The 23505-nt window shown below is 56.9% G+C and overlaps 1 protein-coding gene across 1 annotated transcript; it reads left to right on the top strand.

Annotated features, from left to right (window-relative positions):
- The first annotated feature begins 288 nt into the window (after nt 1-288).
- On the top strand, nt 289-23490 carry LOC117647496 (tubby-related protein 4). Its single transcript, XM_034389252.1, has 17 exons — nt 289-586; nt 8128-8298; nt 10571-10753; nt 10994-11101; nt 11671-11842; nt 13341-13615; nt 13787-14014; nt 14549-14780; nt 14920-15179; nt 15259-15510; nt 16312-16581; nt 16681-17107; nt 17179-17265; nt 17359-17920; nt 18174-18345; nt 18420-18626; nt 19002-23490. Exons 1-17 carry the CDS (start codon nt 491-493, stop codon nt 19116-19118), a joined length of 3819 nt encoding a protein of 1272 aa, XP_034245143.1. The 5' UTR covers nt 289-490; the 3' UTR covers nt 19119-23490.
- The last annotated feature ends 15 nt before the right edge of the window (nt 23491-23505 follow it).

Here is a 23505-nt window from a genome sequence, read left to right as displayed (position 1 = left end):
AACGGGGATGGATGAAAAAGTCGATTTCAAGGGATCTCGATTTAGCTGGAGGGCCAAACCTTTCCGTCGTGTGGCCGTGGAACCGGCGCGTCTCGACTGGGCTTGACGGGGAAGTTCCCACAATCTGACAACCCCGCCGCCCACCGCTGGCGTCGTCTGCTTTCGAGTCTCTCGACGGCGCGCGCATGCGCCGTGCTCCGCGCCACTGGCGCCTGTCCGCGCTTGGCGGGGAAACTCAGAGAAGGCGGCGCCTTCCAAAATCAATACTCTGCCAGCATAAAGCATAAAGCCTGCCCTGGGCGAGCAGTGCCGAGCAGCGCCGAGCAGGGTCCCCTGTACCATTGGGGACCCCCTTGGAAGCCGTGGTGCCTGGAACTGTGTCGGATTTGCTGCACCCCCCGCTGTGGCCATGAGCTCCGAGAAGACGAGTGTGTGGATGTGACGATGTGACGGACCCGCGACGAGCCCCGCACCGAACCCCAAGGGAGCCATGAACGTGCACTTCGAGCGCAACTCCAACGCCAAGTGCGACTGCACCATCCTCAACCTCACATGGATGGGCAAGGTGCCCGACGAGCTTCCAGAGGTGAGTACACGTCGCGGCCGGACGGGGCCGGACGGCCTCCTTCGAGGCCCCGGAGTCCCGGGACCGTCCAGGACGGCGGCCTGGCTCCAGGAGAACCCCACACGCCACAGGGGGTGCGCGAAGGCGCCACGGCGCGCCACGGGCAGGCCGAGTGAGGTTAGCGGACCACAACCACCACAACACGGCCACCGCGGCCCTGGCGAAGCCTGCGAAGCCCTCCGAGGTCGTCGCGTCGATCTGCCTCTCTCGCGCCCCTACGTCCCGCACGTCGCCTCAGGAGAGCGACAGAGACAGAGCGAAGAAAAGACCCATTGGAATGAGGAGCCAGAATCCCTCCAGGCTAGCTGTAAACAAGGCGCAGCACCTAATCTCTCTCTCTCTCTCTCTCTCTCTCTCTCTCTCTCTCTCTCTCTCTCTCTCTCTCTCTCTCTCTCTCTCTCTCTCTCTCTCTCTCTCTCCTCTCTCCTCTCTCTCCCGTCTCTCTCTTCTCTCTCGTCCTCTCTCCTCTCTCTCCTCTCTCTCTTCGGCACGCACCTCCACCTGCGGGTGGGCGCGCTGGGATCGCAGGTGCCATTGACAGAGCCCCAGGGACTTCCACGTCCGGTTCAGGGCCGAAGACACGGTGGCTCCAGCACACTCGTCAAGTCTCGTCACGCTGTCTCTCTCGCACCCGTGCGGGGCGCCCCGTGGGTGCGAGAGAGACAGCGGCAATAGTTACGCAATGCTGGTTTTTCATGGTCGCTCCTCGTTGTTGAGGGCCGTGCCGGCCAGCCCACGGCCCCGCACTGGTGCACTGGTTGAGGAAAGCCCGGGAAAGCCCCGTATTCCCACTGCACCCACGCGGAGAGAAGGGCGCCCTCATCTCATGACGGACGCATGGCCGCATGTCCATGGGGACAGAGGGGAATGGTGGGGGCCTGTTTGGTGGGACTGCATACCTCTCATTTCGTCTCGGGGTTTCTGGCCCACCTAACTGACACATCATGTTTCCGGTGCTGGTTCCTCGAAAACCTGCGCTAAATTATTTAGCCGATTGACTAGGTTTAATTTGCTAGTCACATGGAGGGTAAAGTTTTGTTGACTGTAAAAAGCTGTGAAAAATAAATTGGAAAATACCGGAAAGCGCCTTCCGAAACTCCGTCATAAATTCAAAGAGGCTTCGTTTTTTAAAAAAAGTAAAAATTTTGCTCTATCTGACGTTATTCTGACGTCATTCTATCGCTATGTGACGCCACCCTGACGCGGGCTGGGGCCTGGGGCGGGGTGCAGCACGGCCGAGCGGGCAGGCCACAGTGGGCCAGAAGACCGGTGGAGGCGGTCAAAACTCTAGACGCGTTTTGAGCTCCAGAGTCGCTAAATGAGACTCGAACCGAACGTTTCACCCCAGCAATGGATTGCTCTTCGAACGAGGAGTCCATTGGTGGGGTCACCCGTTCGGTTCGAGTCCCATTTAGCGACTCTGGAGCTCAAAACGCGTCTAGAGTTTTGACCGCCTCCGCTGGTCTTCTGGCTCACTGTGCGGGCCTCAGCCTGTGGAGTCGAGGGTAGGCAACCCGCGGCGCGGCGTTGCGTGCCAGCCCGGCGGCTGCCTATGTCCCAGGCGGCGTCCCGCTGCCTGCAGACTCTCCGAGAGTCCTTTTCGTCGCTCCGTCTCTCTCGCACTCATGGGGCGTCCCGTATAGGTTGCGAGCGAGACAGAGCGACGAAAAAGGGCTCTCGGAATGAGCCTGCCGCCGCCGCCGCTCGCCGTGCCGCCACTGGATACGATACGGGATTCTGTTGACAGTGTGCGCACACAAACAGTGGCCGCGCCCTACACGGCTACATGGCGAGGGCCATTACGCCACGGAGCAACACGACCCTGGGAGGGGAGGGGGCGGCGGGGCACAAAGAGCACACGGGCCGAGGCAGGGACAAGGGGTAGGTAGCCGGGTGGGTAGGTGGGCGACGCGCGGCGACGCGCTCTCGGGAGAAGTCGCGCTGACACAAACACGAATCGACGCGCGAGGACAGAGCAGTGCCTCTCTCTCTCTCTCTCTCTCTCTCTCTCTCTCTCTCTCTCTCTCTCTCACACACACACACACACACACACACACACACACACACACACCGTATCCCTACGGGACGCCCCATGAGTGCGACAGAGCGACGAAAGCACTGCTCGGGAATCAGACTAACAGCCCCTGTCGCTTCTGCGGGCTGTTGCCGGGCGGCAGATCCCGTCTCCCCCATCGCTCTCTCTCTCTCTCTCTCTCTCTCTCTCTCTCTCCCTCCCCTCTCTCTCTCTTTATCTCTCTCTCCCTTTCTCTCTCTCTCGCACCCACATGGGACCTGCCGCTCGGAATGAGTCTCTCCTGTACGGCACTGGGCGCGGCGCAGGAAGGACAGGTTCCACGAAGCGGCCTCCTCCGCCCCGGGCTGGGCAGGCAGGGATGATTCCGAAGAGGCCCCTGGTTTTTCCCAGAAGCCAATCGTAACTCCTCGTCTTTCCTTCCTAGTTGACTTCCTCGCAACCCTCGACCCCCCTTTTTTTACCTCTTTCCAAGTGCCCCCTGTCCCTCTCTCCTCTCTCTCTCTCTCTCTCCCCCTCTCTCTCCCCCCTCTCTCTCCCTCTCTCTCTCTCTCTCTCTCTCTCCCTCCTCCCGCACTCATGGGGCGCTGCGCAGCGGTGTGAGAGAGACGGAGCGGCGTGCTGGCGGGCCGTGCCCACGACCTGCGTCACGGCCACGACAACATGACAACAGACAACATCCCCCCCGACGGGCGCGCCGCGGCGTGGAGCACGGCATGGAGCACGGCATGGAGCACGGCGTGGAGCACGGCGTGGAGCACGGCGTGGAGCACGGCGTGGAGCACGGCGTGGAGCACGGCGTGGGCGTCCCTGAGCCCGTGGGGCCGGGTCGCGTCCGGGGTGAGCACGGGGGCGTTTTCCTCCCACTCCAACGTTCTTTGGGTCGAGCCGCTCCACTCTTTGTTCGGCTCTCTGTGCACGCGTGTCGCGCGGAACCGAGCAAAGTTGCACGGCAATGTTACGGACCGTGCTGCAGCGGCGCACACAGGTCGCGTTCCACATTCGAACGCACAGCAGACTGATTCCGAGAGTCGTGTTCGTCGCTCTGTCCCCCTCGCACCTTTACGGGACGCCCCATGAGTGCGAGAGAGGCAGAGCGACGAAAACGACTCTCGGAATCGCGTCCACCGCCAGTGTAGGCTCCCTTCCCCGGCCAAAGCCCACGGCTGACCGCGGTCGAGTCCCTTGTCCCCGTCGGTCCCCGTCGGTGAATGAGGGATGGCTCGGCCGCGACCGCGCCCCAAGCTCGCCCGGGCCTAATCCTGTTCAGCAGGCCCAACAGCGCTGCCGTCTCTCTCGCACAGTGGGCCAGAAGACCGGCGGAGGCGGTCGAAACCCCGGGCGGGTTTTGAGCTCCAGAGTCGCTAAATGGGACTCGAACCGAACGTGCGACCCCACCAATGGATTGCTCTCCGAACGAGGAATCCATTGGTGGGGCCACACGTTCGGTTCGAGTAGTGTCTAGCGACTCCGGAGCTCAAAACGCGTCTAGAGTTTTGTCCGCTTGCGGCGGCCTTCTGGCCCACTGTGGCGCGGCTGGCTGGCTGGACGGTAGTGCGCTCGAGACATTGAAAGCGCGAGGCGGTGAAAGCCGAAAGCCGGAACCCGAGAGCCGAGCGGCGAGCGCGGCGAGCCCGGGACAGGATTACCGTGCGTTGTAAAGCGCGGACGGGACGGGCGTGCTCTCTCAAGCTTTCTGGAGCTTTCTGACTAGCGGCGAGGGAGGAGGTCCCGTCGGCCTGCCTCTCTCGCTCCTCCACGGCACGCCCCATGAGTGCGAGAGAGACCTCCCTCTCGATCAGCTCGCTGGGACTTCCCCGGCGTCGCTGGCCGGGCCGTGCAGCGCGCTGTCATGGCAGCAGGCTCTTTCATAACCGTGCCTCTCTCGTCTCTGGCGAGGCGGCGAGGCGCGTGGCCCCGTTTGGCCTCCACCCCTCCCCCACCCCCACCCCCACCCCACCCCCACCCCACCCCACCCCACCCCCACCCCCACCCCACCCCCACCCCCACCCCCACCCCTCCCCACCCCCACCCCTCCCGTCCCCTTCGCGCACAGAAATAATGCAGAGTCTCCATCGGAGTGCGCCGATGACTCGTTAATTATTACGTTCTCGTATTTGACACTCGCAGTGCCTCGCGCGGCCAGCGGCTCTGTCGCTTTTTGCCGCTGCCCTCTTGATTCCCTTTTGATGCTCTGTCCCTCTCTCTCTCTTTTCGCTCTGCTCTCTCGTCGCCGATAGCCTTGTTATACGGCGTGGCCGTGTAAAGAGAAGTGCTCGCGGCAGTTTCCAGTTTCGTATTCCTTCTCAGCCGCCCTGTCCGTGTGACCTTGCCCCCCCCCCTCCTCGGCCTTTCCCCGGCCATCTTTGATATACTGGTGTCCCCGCCGCCCGGCCGCCCGTGGGGGCTGACTCCGCCAGGACTCCGCCCTGGAGCCGCGCCGTCGGCCGTCTTTGTCTCTCCGCCCTGTCCGGACGCGCGAGCGAGGGAGAGAGACGACCTCTCCCTCGGAATCGTCTGCTCGGCGGCGACGGGGCGAGGCGAGTGTGCCACCGTCCCGGCCGGAGCCTCGCGCCTCGCGGCTCGCACGCCAATATTGGCATTCTTTCCAAGTGCCCCCTTCCCCGCCTCTCCCTGCTCGCTGGTCAGGGTTAGTCAGGGTCTGTCCGTGCTGCTCCTCCATCGTCACGTTGTAGGCTTCGGTCCCTTCGGTCCGACTGCCGATCGGCGCGATCACGGGTGGCGGCTGGCGGTCTGGTGGTCTGGCGGTCTCACGGTCGGCCCGGGCCTTCGAGGTATCGACCCTCGTTAGAGGGATCCGTCGGCCACGCCGCCGCCACGCCGCCACGCCGCCACGCCGCCACGCGTCGGGTTTCTCTCGGAGGCCTCCAGCTCGGACTCCGCCACGCCACGGCCCTCCACGCCACGGCCCGCCACGCCACGGCCCGCCACGCCACGGCCCGCCACGCCACGGCCCGCCACGCCACGGCCCGCCACGCCACGGCCCGCCACGCCACGGCCCGCCACGCCACGGCCCGCCACGCCACGGCCCGCCACGCCCCACCAGGCCCCGCCACGCCCCGCCCCGCCACTGTCCATCACGCACCCCGTCACGTTGGCGCGTTGGCGTGTGCGAGATCATCCTCGTGAAGGCTTATATTCCGAACAGTAGACTTCCGCCCTTCCGTCTCTCTCACAGGAAGGACAGAGAGAGTGCGAGAGACAGACAGACAGGCAGGCAGACAGACAGATAGACAGACAGACAGACAAACAGACAGACAGACAGACAGACAGACAGACAGACAGACAGACAGACAGACAGACAGACAGACAGAAAGACAGACAGATAGACAGACAGGAGCGACAAATAAGCACCTGTTCGGAATCAGCTCGCGTGATGCGCACGACGGCACGCCCATGGCCTGGCCATGGCATGGCTAGGCATGGCACGACCCCCTCCAGGGCCCTCACCTTGGGGCTTACCTGTTGAGGGTCGAGCCCCCGCGGGGGTCGTCAGAGGTATGGGCTGGGTGAGGGTCGCGGGGCTGCCAACTTCGGGAATCCCTCACCGGGGCAGGAACAGAAAACGGGCTTCGTGTCGTTTAGGTACAAAAGGCAGTCAAGTTAAGGAAGTCACCGAAAGGGATATTTTTCTGCATAATTCTTCATTTTATACTCTACAAATCAAAGAGTGTACATAGTATGCTCTAACTGGAGCATGCCTGCAAGCACGCTCTAGCTAGCCTGCCAAGCATGCACTAACTAGAGCATACATGCCATGTACACGCTTCCTGATGCAGAAAACTCCCTATCCCTTATGCAGTAAATGTATGCTTCAGTTAGCGTGTACGTGGCATGTATGCACTAGTTAGTGCATGCCTGGCAGGCATGCGCTAGTTAGAGCGTGCTTGCAGGCATGCTCCAGTTAGAGCGTACCATGTACACTCTTTGATTTGTAGAGTACCGTTTCCATTTTTTTTTTCATATTTAAATTTTGAATGTTTTGGTCGCGTGCAATGATTTTTCATAATGAGTCCCTTTCCTGGCGTGGCCTGTGGTATTGAGCGGGGTGCAGACGGTGCACTGAAAAACCAAACGTGGTCTAGACCACGTGGTCAAAATGGCACCCATTTGACCACACCAGTGGTGTGGTCTAGACCGCGTTTGGTTTTTCAGTGTGAGCTCCTTGCAATGCACAGACACACAAGGCACAGTCACACAGTGCACAGACACACAGTGCACAGACCCACAGTGCACAGACCCACACTGCACACACCCACAGTGCATAGACACACAGTGCACCATGACCTAGAGGGCGCCACACGCCTCGCACCTCGCGCCTTTCAAAATCAATGGAATAATCGAAAGACAATTAAACTGTGTGGGGTGGGGGAGGGGGGGGGGAGGGGAAGCGCGGCAGGTAGCCCCTCGCCCCGGCCAGGCGCACCAAACGAGGTACTTGGTCCACAGGGAGTTGCGCGTCGCGTTTCACACTCTACAGAATTTAATCTAAAATTTAGACGCGCGAAGACGTCGTCGCTGTTGTCTTCCTCCCTTTGGCCTCCCCGCCGTCCGACTCACGCCAGCGCGAGCTCCGCTTCCACCGTCTTCCAGGTGACGGCGCTGCAGCGCGCCAGACGCGCAGCGTCGCGACGTCCGCGGAGGCCCAGCACGCGTCGCTCTGTCTCTCTCGCACCCACACGCTACGCCCCGTGAGTGCGAGAGAGACAGAGCGACGCTGAATCAGCCTGCTGGAGGCCATAGAGTCCCCGTCCGGGAATCTCGGACTCCGAGTAGTGCAAATTGGGCTTTCTGCGAACTGATTAAAAAGCTGGTGCCTTCGCGTTCGCGCTTTGCCCGTGCCGCTGCCTGGCTGGCTGCCTGGCTGCCAGGTGCCCCGGGTCGTGTTACGCAACTCACTCAAAGCTTCTCGCTCGCGCACCTCGTGGAAACGCGGAGCAACGCGGAGCGCGGAAACGAGCAAAGCAGCCGGAGGCGAGATGGAAATAACGCCAAAAACGCCACCTGAACCCACCACCACACCGTAGACAGATTTTTTTCAGAAGGCGGAAAAGTGCGTGTGTTAGGTAAACACTTGATGAATTCGTGTCCGATCGCTGTGTACCTTTTACAACAAAGGGATACAAACCAACCACTCTCCCGTCTCACAGTGGGCCAGAAGATCGGCGCCGGCGGCCAAAACTCTAGACGCGTTTTGAGCCTCAGCGTCGCTAACTGGACTCGAACCGAGCGCGTGACCCCACCAATGGATTCCTCGTTCCGAGAGCAATCCATTGGTGGGGTCACACGTTCGGTTCGAGTCCCATTTAGCGACTCTGGAGCTCAAAATTCCGCGTCCGGTATTCTGACCGCCTCCAACGGGCTTCTGACCCACTGAGCGTCTTCTTGCGGTTCGTTTCGAGCGGGGCTTTGCCAAGGGGTGTCTAAAAGGCGTCTGTGTTTGTGCCAGCTGCAGGAGGAGGGCTGGAAGCTGAACCGCAACAACTACTACCAGGAGGGCTGGCTGGCGTCCGGCAACGTCCGCGGCATCGTGGGCGTCACCTTCACGTCCAGCCACTGCAGGAAGGCCGCCGACTCGCCGCTGCGCACCAACTACAACCTCAGGGGCCACCACTCGCAGGTACAGTGCTAACTACAAGGGTGTGGTCGAAATTCTAGGCGCGTTTTGAGCTCCAGAGTCGCTAAATGGGACTTGAACAGAACGTGTGACCCACCAATGGATTGCTCTCCGAACCAGGAATCCATTGGTGGGGGTCACACGTTCGGTTCTCGTCCCATTTAGCGACTCTGGAGCTCAAAACGCGTCTGTAATTTTGGCCACCTCCACCGGTCCACTGTGCACCACTCGCAGGTACAGTCCCTCAGGGGGGCCACTACTCGCAGTCAGGCTCACTTTCAGGTTCTTTCCGGGGCCATCAACGTCAGTCCACTGGGGTACAGTGTACACTCCACGGCAAGAGTTTCTCGCTGGTTGCCGACACCCACTCAGAAAGCTTTCTTCGTTCACTCAAAGGCGACTTGGGGCGGACGGACGGAAAGTTGGGCCGAGTCGAAGTTGAGATGCGCTCTTCACTTGACCGGCATCGGCGCCAGAAAGAGGGGGGGGGGGGGGGGTACCAGTGGCGGGACTTATAATTTGGAGGCACTCGCGCGGTTCGCGACCCAATACTAGCAGACTGATTCCGAGAGTCGTTTTGGTCGCTCTCTCCCTCTCGCAACCTACACGGGACGCTCCATGAGTGCGAGAGAGACAGAGCGACGAAAACGACTCTGCAGACTCGCCGGGACGAAGCGACGAAGCCTCTGTCGCGTCCACAGGCGGCCTTCTCTTTGTCCACCGCGCCAGAAAGAGTCCCCCCGGTGAAGGTGCCGGGCCAGTGGCCACCGGTGGCTCGGGTCGCGGCACACTGGATCCGAGCGGCAGGTCACGTGGGCCTGCCTCTCTCGCACACGGTCGGGACGCCCTGTGAGTGCGAGAGAGAAGGACAACCATTCGGAATCAGTCGGCAAGGGGACACGCGCGGAGCGATGCCGGGGTAATAGCCTTGAGCTTGCATGGAGAGAGAGAGAGAAGGGGGTGAGGGGAGGGGGGGTAAGCCCGCGACGCCGCGCCGCCCCTCCCCACCCCCCGCCGTGCTCGCTTTCAATCTAATTACCATCTTCCATGAACGCTGTCAAGGCGAGTGCCCCCGGCGTCCCGTTGTCCGCCGGAGCCGTCCTGGAACCATGGAACCATGGAACCATGGCACCATGGCACCATGGAACCATGGCACCATGGCACCATGGAACCATGGCACCATGGCACCATGGTACCATGGTACCATGGCACCATGGCACCATGGAACCATGGCACCATGGAACCATGGCACCATGGAACCATGGCACCATGGAACCATGGCACCATGGAATCATGGCACCATGGCATCATGGCACCATGGCATCATGGCACCATGGCATCATGGCACCATGGAATCATGGCACACCACGGCATCGCCGATCCGAGACTCGAATAAGCCACGGCCAAGCCGCGCGCTAGCACGCTGGAGCGTCTTGGGGGCTCTTGGCGTCCTCCAGACCTTCTCCAGACGTTCTCCAGCCGATCGCCATAGACTTGCTTGCAGCGTGCTCTTGAAAGCCAACTTGATGGACTCGGAGCGGATGCCGCTGCAAACACGAGGCTCGTTCCATAATCACCCCGCATCGATAGTTAGCAGAGGGCCACTCTCGTCAAGAATTTGCATTTCAGAAACTCGATGAATCTAATTTTCCTCCCCGGCCATGCCTTTGGCCATGCCTTGGCCATGCCTGGCGGGCTGGACCGACCGAGTTGCCTTTCAAACGCCGCGCCACGCGCCACGCTTGAGTCTTTTTCGTTTCTTTGTTGCTTTTTTTCGTTTCCAACCCTCTGCTCGTGAACGCTCGACTTTCGCGGCAAACTTTGTTCTTGCGAGTTGGAGCGATACGGGCGATATTGAAAACCCCAGAAAGGGCCGCGCCGCACATGTGTCGCTGGAACCGTTCAGCAGGGACACGCGGGGTCCGGACTCGATTAGAGCCACAAAGTTGAATGATGTCCTCGGACTTCCCTTGGAACGAGGAACCCACGCGCACAGTGGACCAGAAGACCAGCGCAGGCGGCCAAAACTCTTGACGCGCTTTTTGAGCCTCAGAGTCGCTAAACGTGCCCCAAATCAAACGTGTGACCCCACCAAACGGATTCCTCTCCGAACGAGGAATCCATCATTGGTGGGATCACACGTTCGGTTCGAGTCCCGTTTAGCGACTCTGGAGCTCAAAACGCGTCTAGAGTTTTGGCCGCCTCCGCCGGTCTTCTGGCCCACTGTGCCTGTCGTGTCTGACTCGAGCTGACTCCACGAGTGTGGTTGCTGCAGGTGGTGCTGGTGAAATGGAACGAGCCCTACCAGAAGCTGGCCAGCTGCGACAGCTCGGGCATCATCTTCGTGTGGATCAAGTACGAGGGCCGCTGGTCCGTGGAGCTCATCAACGACCGCAACACCCCCGTCACCAACTTCGCCTGGAGCCACGACGGCCGCATGGCGCTCATCTGCTACCGGGTCAGTCACGCACTTTTCTTTTGTCACAATGCTTTTCTTTCAGAATTTCAAATCCTCGGAGACCATCGTCTCCTCGATTGCACCACTGTTGCAGAATCGGAGTGAACGCAATCGTAAAATGTGCTGTAAAAATACTGCATAAGGGGAATGCTATTTTCAACTTAGGGTCTGAGGGGGAAATGATTGTGAAATGAGGCCCCTGTTCTGGATTAACGCCGTCCCTCCGTTTGCCGCTTCCAGGATGGCTTCGTCCTGGTGGGCTCCGTGGCGGGGCAGCGCTACTGGTCCTCCATGCTCAACATCGCCTCCACCATCACGTGCGGGGTGTGGACCCCGGATGATCAGCAGGTGAGTCTCTCTCTCTCTCTCTCTCTCTCTCTCTCTCTCTCTCTCTCTCTCTCTCTCTCTCTCTGTCTCTCTGTCTCTCTCTCTCTCTGCTTTGTTCGGCATGCGCGGCCCCTCCCAAAGGTGTCCCTTCCCTCCCTTTGAGCCCAGCATGCACCCATCCGGCACTTCATAAAAGGATGCCCGTCGGGGTGGGGTGCGGTGGGGTGGCCCCAGAAATACCCCCGAACCGGCTGTTGCTAGAACTCGGCTCCGACAGTTTCCTTCTCTTTCTCTTTCTCTTTCTCTTTCTCTTTCTCTTTCTCTTTCTCTTGCTCTTGCTCTTTCTCTTGCTCTTACTCTTGCTCTTACTCTTACTCTTCTCTTACTCTACTATCTTTCTCTTTCTCATTCTCTTTCTCTTTCTCTTTCTCTTTCTCTTTCTCTTTCTCTTTCTCTTTCTCTTTCTCTTTCTCTTCCTCTTTCTCTTTCTCTTTCTCTTTCTCTCTGTCTTTCTCTTCCCTTTTCTCTTTCTCTCTGTCTTTGTCACGCTGCCTTCGCTGTGCCTTCATTCGTGCCTCTCGTGTCTGCAGGTGTACTTCGGCACCAGCTCGGGCCAGATCATCGTGATGGACGTGAACGGCGCCATGGTGAGCCAGGTCCAGATCGGTGGCGGCCACTGCATCACCGCCATGGCCTGGTCCTGCGAGAAGTTCAAGATGGACGAGGGCGACGACGGCGACCGCTCCAACATGATGCACCTCGGTGGGTACCAACAGCAATGCCGTCGCTCAGGTTGTTTCAAGGGTGTCGTCCGCCACGGTTCAGCGCACCTAGCAAAATAACAGTGTCGGCACCGAGGGGGCAACCACATGGGATGTTTGGGGACACAAGATTTCTTAAGGCTAAAGATTTCGTCAGATTTCGCAAGATTGTAGCCGATATTCCGCCCAAAATTGGCTTGTTTTTGTCCTTTTTGGGGGCAAGATTTCAGATTTCCCAGAGATTTCTAGTTCTAAAGGGACACAAGATTTCTAGAGTGGTTGCCCCCTCGGTCGGCACTCAAAAAGAAAATAAAGTTGCTCCACAAGAGTCTCAGTCGCAAAGGAGGTGGGAGGGGTGCCCATTAGATGTGTCGCCACGAACATGCCTTCGTTCGCGTGGAGGGAGGAGCTCTCTTTTCCTTTTCTCCGCCGTGGATCCGCTCCTGATTGGCTGCCGTATTTCTCGGCAGCACAATGACTTTGGCGCGACTGCGTGTCGTGTCCTGGCTGGGCCTCGACGCGAGCACATGGCCTTGGGCGCGGCCCTGGGCAGACCGGGTCGACCTGTTGACGTGGAGCCCTGCTGCTGCGGCCGAGACTGCGGCCCTTGTAGCCCCCCGCGACCCCGCAGGCCGCCGCAGGCTCCACGCTGCACGTCGAGCGCGTCGAGTGTGATCCCATCGGAAATCGATGTGCCCGTGTTTCCCCACTGGCCCCCACTGGCACCGCCCGAGGCCGCGCGCCGCGCCGGGCCTCGCCCGTTTTTCGTCGCTCCGTCTCTCTCGCGCCCCCGCGAAACGCCCCATGGGTGCGAGAGAGACGGAGCGGCGAGACGATCCTTCGGCGCCAGGCGGCTGCGGGGTGGTTCGGGGGTGGCGCGGCGGCAACGCGGCAGCGGCAGGTGCGCAACGTGTTCGCTCAACCGCGCTTGGCTGGCGCGCAGCATCATCCCGAAACACTCACCGTGCCATGAAACAACAACAACAACAACAACAACAACAACAAGAGAGAGAGGACGAAGAGGGCGAGGACGAGGAGGACGAGGGCGAGGACGAGGAGGACGAGGACGAGGAGGACGAGGACGAGGAGGACGAGGACGAGGAGGACGAGGACGAGGAGGACGAGGACGAGGAGGACGAGGACGAGGAGGACGAGGACGAGGAGGACGAGGACGAGGAGGACGAGGACGAGGAGGACGAGGAGGAGGAGGACGAGGAGGAGGAGGACAAGGACGACGAGGACGAGGAGGACGAGGACGAGGAGGACGAGGACGAGGAGGACGAGGACGAGGAGGACGAGGAGGACGAGGACGAGGAGGACGAGGACGAGGAGGACGAGGACGAGGAGGACGAGGACGAGGAGGACGAGGACGAGGAGGACGAGGACGAGGAGGACGAGGACGAGGAGGACGAGGACGAGGAGGACGAGGGCGAGGAGGACGAGGACGAGGAGGAGGACGGCGACGGCAACCTAGTGACGGCGCTGCCTTTCCGTTGCAGACGGGCGGCCCTACGTGGTGGCGTGCGCCATGGACACGGGCAGCATCCTGTTCCTGCGGCGCTACGACGACCCCGCGCCGCTGCACCTGCAGACGGGGCTGCAGGCGCCGCTGTACATGGAGTGGAGCAACGCCGGGGAGCTGCTGGCCGTGGCGGGCTGGCAGGCCAACGCGTCGCTGCTGCGGCCCGGCCAGCCGCCCCGCTACAAGAACACCCTCAAGTTCTACACGGACGCGGGCGTGCTGCTGTTCGTCATCGACATCCCCTGCAACAGGGTAAGCTTCCCGCTACAATGCAACTTCAAAAAAAAAATAATTTGTAATTTAAAAAAAAACTGTTTTGGAATTTTTAGTAATTTTTTTGTATATTGTTGGTGTAATTTTTTTATCTTTTTGGTATTTTTTTTTGGTGTAAGTTTCTGTAATATTTGTGTGATTGTCTGGCAGTGGCCGGTGACGGCGCTGACGTGGGGCCACAACGACAAGCGGCTGTTCGTGGCGACGGGTCCGCAGGTGCACATCGCGTGGGTGTGCCGCCGCATCCCCTCGCTCAGCCACCTGTGCCGCCTGCGCATCCACAGCGCCCTGCCGCGCGGCGAGGCCCAGCTGTCGCAGCTGCCGCTGCCCAACCGCATGCTGCACCTCATCTCGCTGCTCTTCGCCCAGACCATCCGGGTGAGTCGCCTCTCTCTATCTCTCTCCCTCCCTCCCTCCCTCCCTCCCTCCCTCCCTCTCTCTCTCTCCCTCTCTCCCTCTCCCTCTCTCCTCTCTCTCTCTCTCTCTCTCTCTCTCTCTCTCTCTCTCTCTCTCTCACACGCAACTACAAGGGAGGCTCCAGGAGTGCGAGAGAGACGGAGCGAAGAAACCGACTCTGAGGGAAGCACACACAGTGGGCCAGAAGACTGGTGGAAGCGGTCAATATCCCGGACGCGTTTTTAGCTCCAGAGTCGCTGAATAGGACTCGAACCGAATGTGTGACCCCAATGGATTGCTCTCCGAACGAGGAATCCATTGGCTGGGTCACACGTTCAGTTAAAGTCCTGTTTAGCGACTCTGGAGCTCAAAACGCGTCTAGAGTTTTGGCCGCCTGCGTCGGTCTTCTGGCAAATCCGCTGTGCGGCGCAGAGGACCCTGCCAGCGCGGGTCGAGTGCGCCCGCCCACTCCAAGTCTGAGCGCTGCTAATCTGTTCATTGTGGTTGGGTTGGCAGTGCTGCGTGCCCGAGCGCTGCGCGCTGCGTGAGTTCGTGAGCAAGCCTCCGCGCGGCCAGGTGCGCCTACACTGCACCATGATCCGGCACGGCGAGGAGACCAGCATGGCCAACAGCACCACGTACACGCTGTACCTGGAGTACCTGGGCGGCCTGGTGCCTCTGCTCAAGGGCAAGCGCACCAGCAAGATCAGGCCCGAGTTCGTCATCTTCGACCCGCGCCACGACATCCGTGAGTAAAAAGCCGCGCCCTGGGCGAGGAAGGTCGCTCCCAGCTTTCCAGGACACTGGAAGCACTGCAAGCAGCAAACGAAAACCCGCCGAGTGAGTGTTTGAACCCGCGATCTGCGGCTTGCTTCGCCTGCTTCCAGACGCGGCGGCGGACGACGCTCGCGTCGGCGCGCAGGGCCCGCTGTCCTACATGACGCACTTGCCGTGGGGCGCGGCCGCGTCCGAGGAGGACCCGGAGACGGACTCGGACACGGAGGACGGCGGCTGCGTCAGTCCGCGCCTGGGCCGCCGCCGCCACCACCACCCCGGGCACCGCGGCCCCGGCGGCAGGCACTTCCGCAACCGGTACGCGCCCAGGAACACCCCGGCCGAGCTGGTGTACCGCGACAACCTGTCCGAGGTGAGCGACGACGACCGTGTGCTGCAAGAGGGTGGTAGGGTGACGCGCTGACTCACCGCGCCGACGGCTTTGTTCGCAGGACGACAACCTGGTGCAAGTGACGTCCAACATCTGGGGCACGCGCTTCAAGGTGGTGGGGCTGATGGGCGAGGGCATGCCCGCCGTGCTGGGCCAGATCACCTACAAGACGTCGCTGCTGCACCTCCAGCCGCGCCAGATGACGCTCTGCATGACGGAGCTGCGCGACGAGTCCAGCCCGCCCATCATCTTCGGGCTGGCGCCGCCCAAGGTGCTCAACCCCAAGACGCGCTCCTCGGCCGCCACCACGGCCGTCGCCATCGCCGCCGCGGCCACGGCAGCGGGAGCGGCGGCCGCGGCGGTCGAGGAGGCCGGCGTGGACGGCGGCCAGAGACGCCACCACCACCACCACCATCACCACCACCGGCAGCACCGGAACCCGGAAGGGCAGGCCCCCTACCTCTTCAGTAACACCCCCAGGTGAGGAGCGTGGTCACCCCGAGACCATCGAAAAGTCGACGCGATGGTGGATGGCTAAGCGACCGCCTTTAGTGACTACACTGCAAAAGTAACTCACGAGGTTAACAGCGAGCTATGGACTGCTCGGCTCTGCCGATCGTTTCAAAGGCGGTACGCCGAGGGGGTAACGACTTCTGGAATCCGGCTGACAGCAAATTGGGAGGTAATCCGGGGTAATCCGGGGTAATCCAGGATTATTTTGGTTGTAATCCGGAGGTAATTTGGGGATAATCCGGGGTAATCCGGGGTAATCCGTAATCCGGCTGACACGAAATTTACCAGTTGTTACCCCCTCGCGGTACGCTCTTAAAAGTTAATGCATTACAAAGAAAATGGTGTTTGAAAGTCCCCGTTCTGCTGCAGGTACCGGTACGAGCTGACGCCGCAGGCGGTGGCGGCGGCCCACGCGCAGCAGGCCCTGGCGCACGCGCACGCCCAGCAGGCCGCCGCGCTGGCCGCGCAGCCGCAGCCGCCGCCGTCCCCCACGGCCGCGCAGCCGCCGCCCGCGCAGCGGGGGTCACCGCGACGGGGGTCTTCGCCGCGGCGAGGGTCGTCCTCGCAGCGCGGCTCCCCGCGCCGCAGTTCCTCCACGCAGCGCGACTCCACGCAGCGGCCGCGGCCCATGCCGGCCGGCGTGCCCGCGCTGGCCCGCGCCGAGTCGTACACGGACGACGAGTTTCCCCAGGTGGCGCAGCTGCAGGTGCAGGGCCTGCAGGGCCAGGCGCAGGTGGAGACGGCGCAGCGCACCGCCACGCCCGCGCTGCAGTCGCCGCGCATCGGCGTCGCGCCCTCGTCCATGGTGATGAGCGCCGTGTCGGCGGCCGCCGCGGACCACGGCGTCAACGTGCAGCGCGTCAAGGGCCACGTGATCCGCGACGACCCGCTGTACCAGTTCGAGACCCGCGGGCCCAGCCCGGCCTCCAGCGCCGCCACCACCACCTGCTCCAGCGCGGCCCCGTGCCCCGGGCCGGCCGCCGCGGCCGCCATGCCCTCCGACATGACCTTCGTGGACCTGGACGCCCCCAACATGCGCATCCCCGTCTACAGCATTCCGTCCGAGCTCAACAAGATCGCCGACCTGGCCGACCCCGACGCCATCCTGCCCGACCTCATCATCCCCGACGTCAACATCGAGGACCTCAACATCCCCGCCTTCATGGACGAGCCCGAGCCGGGCGACCTGGACGAGCAGGGCGCCATCGGCCTCAACTTCATCGACGACGAGGTGGGCGAGGTGCGCATCGGCCCGGTGCGCTCCGTCAGCGTGGGCTTCCTCAACGAGGCCGCCATCAGCCTGGCGCCGCGCAAGCGCCTCGTGCTCACCAGGAAGGGCGCCGCGGAGGACAAGGAGGACGCCGAGGCCGCCGAGGCCGTCGAGGCCGGTGAGAAAGGTAGGCAGACGGCGCTCGCGCTGCAGCCTAAGGTCGCAGCCCTGTTATGATTCCCGCTTTCTCTTTTGCAGAGTTTGATCGGGAACGACGAAGCTGCAGCAAGAGCATCAGCATGGACGCGTTCCCCGGGAGCAGCAAGCCGAACTCGTCCTATTACGGTACGCCCAGCCTCACTCTCTCTTGTACGATCTGCTTCACGGCCTTCTTTCCTTTCCGTCCAACGCCCTGACGCCCTGGTCGCTCTGCTGCAGGCCCCGTGCTCAGCTCCACGCAGGAGGACGAGGACCCCGCCTCGGCGCGAGGTCGGCGTCGGAGTCCCGTGCCGCCGCTGCCACTGCCCCTGGCCAGGCCGGCGGATGAGGGCAAGCGGGAGCCGCGGCAGCAGCAGCCCGCCGAGGTGCCCGTCGAGCCCCTGTTCGTCGACGTCCCGCCGCAGAACGCGCCCTTCCCACCCTTCCCCGCGGACTTCACCGCGGAGATCGACAACGACGGCGACCTGGAGTCGTCCGAGACCGAGCGGTCGTCCCCGTTCGCGGCCCTGGTGGCGGCGGAGGTGCCTCTGCCGAGCAAGAAGAAGACCTTCTTCGACCTGAGCCCGCGCGAGATGATGAACCGCATGGAGTGGCCCAGGCGGAAGAAGAAGACGAAGAAGGCCGAGGCCGCCAAGGACGCCGTCGACGGGCCGGCCCTAGAGGGCGACGCGGACGCCGACGGCGCAAGGCCCAGCACCTCCAGGCAGCCACACAGCACGCCGTCCAGCCCGGCCGCGTCCAAGAAGACGCCCAAGCGGACCTTGTCCTCCTCCCCCATCAGGTGAGCCGGCCGGCCCTACACTGGACAGTGGGCTAGGAGACTGGTGGAGCCGGCCAAAATCCCGGACGCGTTTTGAGCTCCAGAGTCGCTAAACAGGGCTCTAACAAAGCGTGTGGCCCTACCAATGGATTCCTCGTTCGAAGAGCAATCCATTGGTGGGGTCACACGTTCGGTTTGAGTCCCATTTAGCGACTCCTGTGCTCAAAACGCGACTTTCTCGAGCGAACTCGGTGCGAACGCTTCGTCCTTTCAGGCAACGCATCCTGAACTCGCCCTTGCTGCGACGCCGGCGCCGCAACCGCAGCGAGGCGGACCGGGACGGCGACGCGACGTCGGGCGACGAGGCGGCGGGGCTCATGGCCGCCATCGGGCCGCAGCAGTTCAGCACGCTCGAGTCCTTCCAGAAGGCGCAGCTGCGGCAGAAGGTAAGCTCCGCCCGCCGTGAACAGCGTGGCCATTTTAGCACTGTGCCTCACCGGCCTTTGTTCTGCCGATCCAGCTGAAGCAGAAGAAGAAGGCCAAGGGCAAGGACTGCGCCGAGGAGGCGGTGGCGGACGACGCCGCGCACCCGCGCCAGCTGCAGTTCATCATGCACAACAAGGCGCCCATGTGGAACGAGAACAGCCAGGTGTACCAGCTCGACTTCGGAGGCCGCGTCACCCAGGAGTCGGCCAAGAACTTCCAGATCGAGTTCCTCAACAAGCAGGTTCGTACCGCACAGTGGGCCAGAAGACTAATAGACGCGGTCAAAATCCCCGACTGGTTTTGAGCTCCAGAGTCGTTAAATGGGACTCAAACCGAGCGTGTGACCCCATCAATGGAATCCTCGTTCGGAGAGCAATCAATTGGTGGGGTCACACGTTTGGTTCGAGTCCTGTTAAGCGGCTCTGGAGCTCAAAACGCGTTTAGAGTTTTGGCCGTGGTGGGAGCGCCCGCGAGCCGCAGGGTAGGCCACTCGCTGGGTGGGCGTGCGGGCGTGTTGCCTACGCGGCGTGTCGCAGGCGGCGGGAGCGGCGGGCAGCCTTGACCTCGTCGACTGACTGCCTGACTGACTGGCCTGGCCGATGTTCCCTTGTTGCAGGTGATGCAGTTCGGGCGAATCGACGCCAACGCCTACACGCTGGACTTCCAGTACCCGTTCTCCGCCCTGCAGGCGTTCGCCGTCGCCCTGGCCAACATAACGCAGAGGCTCAAGTGAGCCTGTGCGGCACTCATTGTGATCAAATAGCCTTTACCTCCCACGTCTTTCAACTCCTTCCTGTCTTGCTCATCCCTGTAAATTCGACATTTGTTTTCCCTGACGGCTCAATCCGAGGAGGACGCGTTGACAATGAACTTGCCTGGCTGCCTGGCTCCGGCGCCTTGGCCGTACCACTGCCGGTTGGTTGTAAGATTAGGAAAAATAAAAGCACCGTCCTGTAGGGGAGCTCTTCGCAAGGGCTTTCATAAGTTTAAAAAAATGTCGCTCACGAGGGGCTTAGGGGCCTGTCACACTGGTTTTAAGTATGCAGACCTCAAAACAAACGGTTTTTACGATATTTATGCAGTTACATCTTTTGAGAGAAACTCTTTTAAATTTCAGACAAAGCGTACACTTTCTAAACCAATCCATGATTTTTTTCAACCAGCAGCATTGTTTACTTAGTGGGGTGCATAGAGTTTTGTGGATCTTTAGCAAATTATTCGCAGCTAGGGGTTTTGGAATAAATTGGGGAACAAATAAAACTGTCAATTGGACTAAATGGAACTTTTCCATTTATGAAAGAAAAGAAGACAAACAAAGTATTTTTGCAGCTCTCACAATAGTTCCTGCTTCCCCTCCCCACTTCACCCCCTCTTTCCTCGAGATCAACAACAACCTCTTTCTATGTCATAACGGAATTGAAGTTTTGCCATGATGTTACAAGTTCCAAGGGTAATTTTTGTTTCTTGTATGTATTTTGATGAGACTTTTGCCATACTAGAATAAGTGTTCTTTTCCTCTCAGACTTCGCTTGGATTGCTTCATGTGTTTTTAAATCATGTGATGGGAATGAGTTGAATGAATTGCCAAAAAGTAATTTTAAAATCGTGTATATGTGAAATTGTTATGGTTAATGAATGAAGTTTGATGTCCACCATTAATATTAGGCAGAACAAAAAAAAGTGAAAAAACAATTAAGGGGAAATTTGTGCCCCTCCTCTGTGAATCTCATTTAATTAAATATTAATACGTGATGGTGTATGTAATAAGCGGTTTTAAGGACATATAGGTGCAGAGCCATTGTGCACTTTAGAATGTATGTGGATGTAAATTTCTTTTTTAAAATTATTGTATTTATTTATTGAAGTTGACATTACTATCTATTGTTAGAAATACTCCTAGTGTTCTGGGAGCATGGCTGAGGACCGGTGCCATGTTTGTATAAAGTCATCAAGACCTCTTTTATTTGATGAAAATAACGTTTTGCCCCTCTTTCCTACCTGTCTGTGATAAAGAATTCAGCTTCTAGAGGCATTCATAATTTTTGTTCTTTAGCTCTCCATAAAAGAAAGCACACTTTCTTCGATTGGGTTGGCTGTTATGTAGTATTCCCACACTCTCAGCATGGTGTGTGGTCTTTTAGTTTAAAGCTTCCTCAAGAGTAGCCAATTGATCTTTTAAAATATGTGCCCGCCGTAAACAATACCTTGTAAATTTCAATTATTGGGAGTTTGCCAAACAATTCATCTATTTAGGATTTGGGGCAAATACTTTGCTACTGTATCAACAAACCAAAAATTTTAAGCCGTCCAGTTTGATCCCCTGTACTTTAAAATGTAGATTTGGCTGGAAGAATGGAATGAATAACGTGCTACATTATTTAATAAGTTTCTGCTCAATTTGATAAAACCAATGTCCTTATGGTGCAGAGGGAAGTCACAAAACAAAAATAAGTTTGGCGATACACCTCACCCTTTCAATCCTTATACTACCAATCAACAGTCGAAAGAGTAGAAACAAGTACCAATGCTAGACTCACCTGCTCAAAGCTCATAGGATTACTTTTGAAATATTTACATGCCTCAAAGTATTTTGTGACTTTCCCTCATGCTGAGTTGGTTCCGTTTAATATAGACTGTTTTCCTCACAAAAGTACTCTACAGTACTATGTCACATTTTTTGTTTTACTTTTTATCCTTGTCTGGTTTGAGAAAACAGGCAATTTTCAGGCCATCCCAGGTAAAACAGTAAGTCATTCTGTCAAGATCATTGAGTAATCAGTGTTTTGAGATAGACAAAAATATTCATCTGAATGAAATTACGTACCATGATTTTGTTTCGGTCGGCTTTCATGACTTCTGTATTACATGACAATGATTTAATTATGTTCGTAGCTTTTTGTTCTACCGACAATTGATTTTCAAAATGATTTCTCTTTAAGGAAACTGCTGGGCAGTTAAAATCTGGATCACTGGGACAAATTTAAATGTATAATGATGAATTACTAAACAACATGATTTATTGAAGTCTGAAAATTATTTACCTGTGTATGTGTTTTGTGTCTCCATTTAGATACCATAAGAGATCTGGCTAAGCTCTTGTTGGATTATTTTGTGATATGTGTGAGTTGTGAAAATTAATTTATTTTGAAAATGCTTGACAAAAGAATAGGAAGGTCAAACAGCTGCACTAATAGTAGGTGTAACTTGGTACAAGCAGATGGAGGATGAATTCTTTTCGCTGCACAAAAATTAATGAATGTTGTGCCATTAGAAAGGTCATTGTCTTTTTCTGCAGTTTTAAACATGCTGCATTAAAATTTTTATTGTGAAATTGTGTGATATAAATATTGGGGAATATGTCATGTCATACTTCCTCTTCTTATTTTAATTTTTCTTCATGACACACTTGACATTGTCTGTGCGTGTTTGTTGGCAATGATCATTTATTAAAAAGGCTTTCAGGATTTCAAACGCTTCATTGTCTTAACTTTAATCCTATAATCTCACTTACTTTTATTGTTCGATAGTAAGTGTGCTAAGTATATTTCTTACATGTAGTTTGTACAAATTATGAAATTTGACTTTAATTTGAACTGGAATTACCCTTTATTTCTATGTTCTGTACAATTTTGTATTTCTGAGATGGCTTTCATTGATCATTGAAGGAATGTTACAAGATTCTTGAGACATTGCTGTGTGAAATGGCCTAAAATTCGCTGATGAAAGAACATGAACAAAATGTATTGATAGAGGGCAGTCTCATAGGAGGAGGTCACAATGTTGTGCCTTTAGACTGAAATGTAGTGGGAAAAGTGGAAACTCTTAAGCCTCGTTTTGAGTTCCGCTAATATCCCAAAGAGCTTGTTTTCAAGATGATTCCCTTTGCCACTTCGCTTCTACCCATCATCCTTTCCCTAACATTAACTTTAGTGTCAAACTGAGCAAATAGTGAAGGAAAATAGTGAAGGAAAAGTTTGTTCCATCAGTACGTACAATCAGTTCTAGTCCCTTGGAAAACAGAAAAAAGAGAGAAAGAAGAAATCTTCTTCATTTTAACTGAGACAATACTAGCTCATGAATAGTACCGGTTTGATTGTTATTTTCTTTTTCTCTTTTAAGAAAATACTTTGAAAATACTGGAATTTTACAATTAAATTCAGGGTCCTTAAACTCTCACAGCACATAGCTGAATGGGACTTATCAACCATGTCCAGCTAAAAAATGCTCGTATACCAGCCCAAAAAAAGAGAAAGCAGAAATTTCTACAACATGTTTAAAATCGATGTCAAGGCATCACCCCAAACAATGGAGTTAGAGGACCTTGACTGCAGTTCTTGTAATAATTAGAGTTGTGTTCTAAGAATTGATCTTTTCCCCAATACCAAGGTTTTATCACAGGGTTTGGATTTCAGATAAAAGTGGCATCATAGACTGCAACCTTTAAGATGTCATCTCAAAAGAAATCATTTGACATTCATAAGCGTAAATTTGCTGAATTACGATCAGCTGACACAAAATTTTTCAAGTTCTGTCCCATTTGTAAGGAAGGTGCTTTTAAGTGTTGTCCTTTGTTGGGTAAGCAAGAGGCTTGCAGCATGAGATCCTGCCATTACACTGTTGAAATACTGTTTTGTGTTTGTTGCGTGTTCTTTGTTTGCTTATAGGACATACACATGTCTTTTTTAAAGCATTGTTCCTATTTTTATGTTGTGCTTTGTGAAGTATTATTATTATTATTATGTTTTTTGTGTTAATACTCTATTTGTTACCTTTGCTTTGTTACATTATGCACGTCCATAAGTGTTCATGTTTTCACATGGATTTTCTCCATCCAGAGACAGCACATTTACTTCTCCAGTGTTCAAACATTTGAAACTAATGGTTAATTGTTAAACCAATCTATTTCAGTAGGTTATGTGAATTTGAACTTAAATTAATTTTTAAAAAGAAATCAATGGCTACATACAATAATAATTGAGTGCATTACCATGTAGACAAGTCTAATGCTTCCTCTCTTGTGTAGTCTTGCTTACAGACAGGTTGATGTCACTATGTTTCACATGGTTGTATTATATGTCAATAAAGGTTTGATCCTCAAATAAGTACAAGTTGTATCAGAG

This window comes from Thrips palmi, unplaced genomic scaffold (assembly GCF_012932325.1).
Source record: "Thrips palmi isolate BJ-2018 unplaced genomic scaffold, TpBJ-2018v1 HiC_scaffold_2, whole genome shotgun sequence".
Lineage (NCBI taxonomy): Eukaryota > Metazoa > Arthropoda > Insecta > Thysanoptera > Thripidae > Thrips > Thrips palmi.
This window is presented reverse-complemented; position numbering and strand designations above follow the sequence as displayed.

Excerpts from the sequence above, each read along its gene's own strand:
- LOC117647496 (XM_034389252.1), top strand. The coding sequence starts at position 491 with ATGAACGTGCACTTCGAGCGCAACTCCAACGCCAAGTGCGACTGCACC. Across the intron at positions 13,616-13,786 it reads TCGACATCCCCTGCAACAGG|TGGCCGGTGACGGCGCTGAC; the intron begins GTAAGCTTCCCG and ends ATTGTCTGGCAG. Across the intron at positions 15,180-15,258 it reads ACCGCGACAACCTGTCCGAG|GACGACAACCTGGTGCAAGT; the intron begins GTGAGCGACGAC and ends CTTTGTTCGCAG.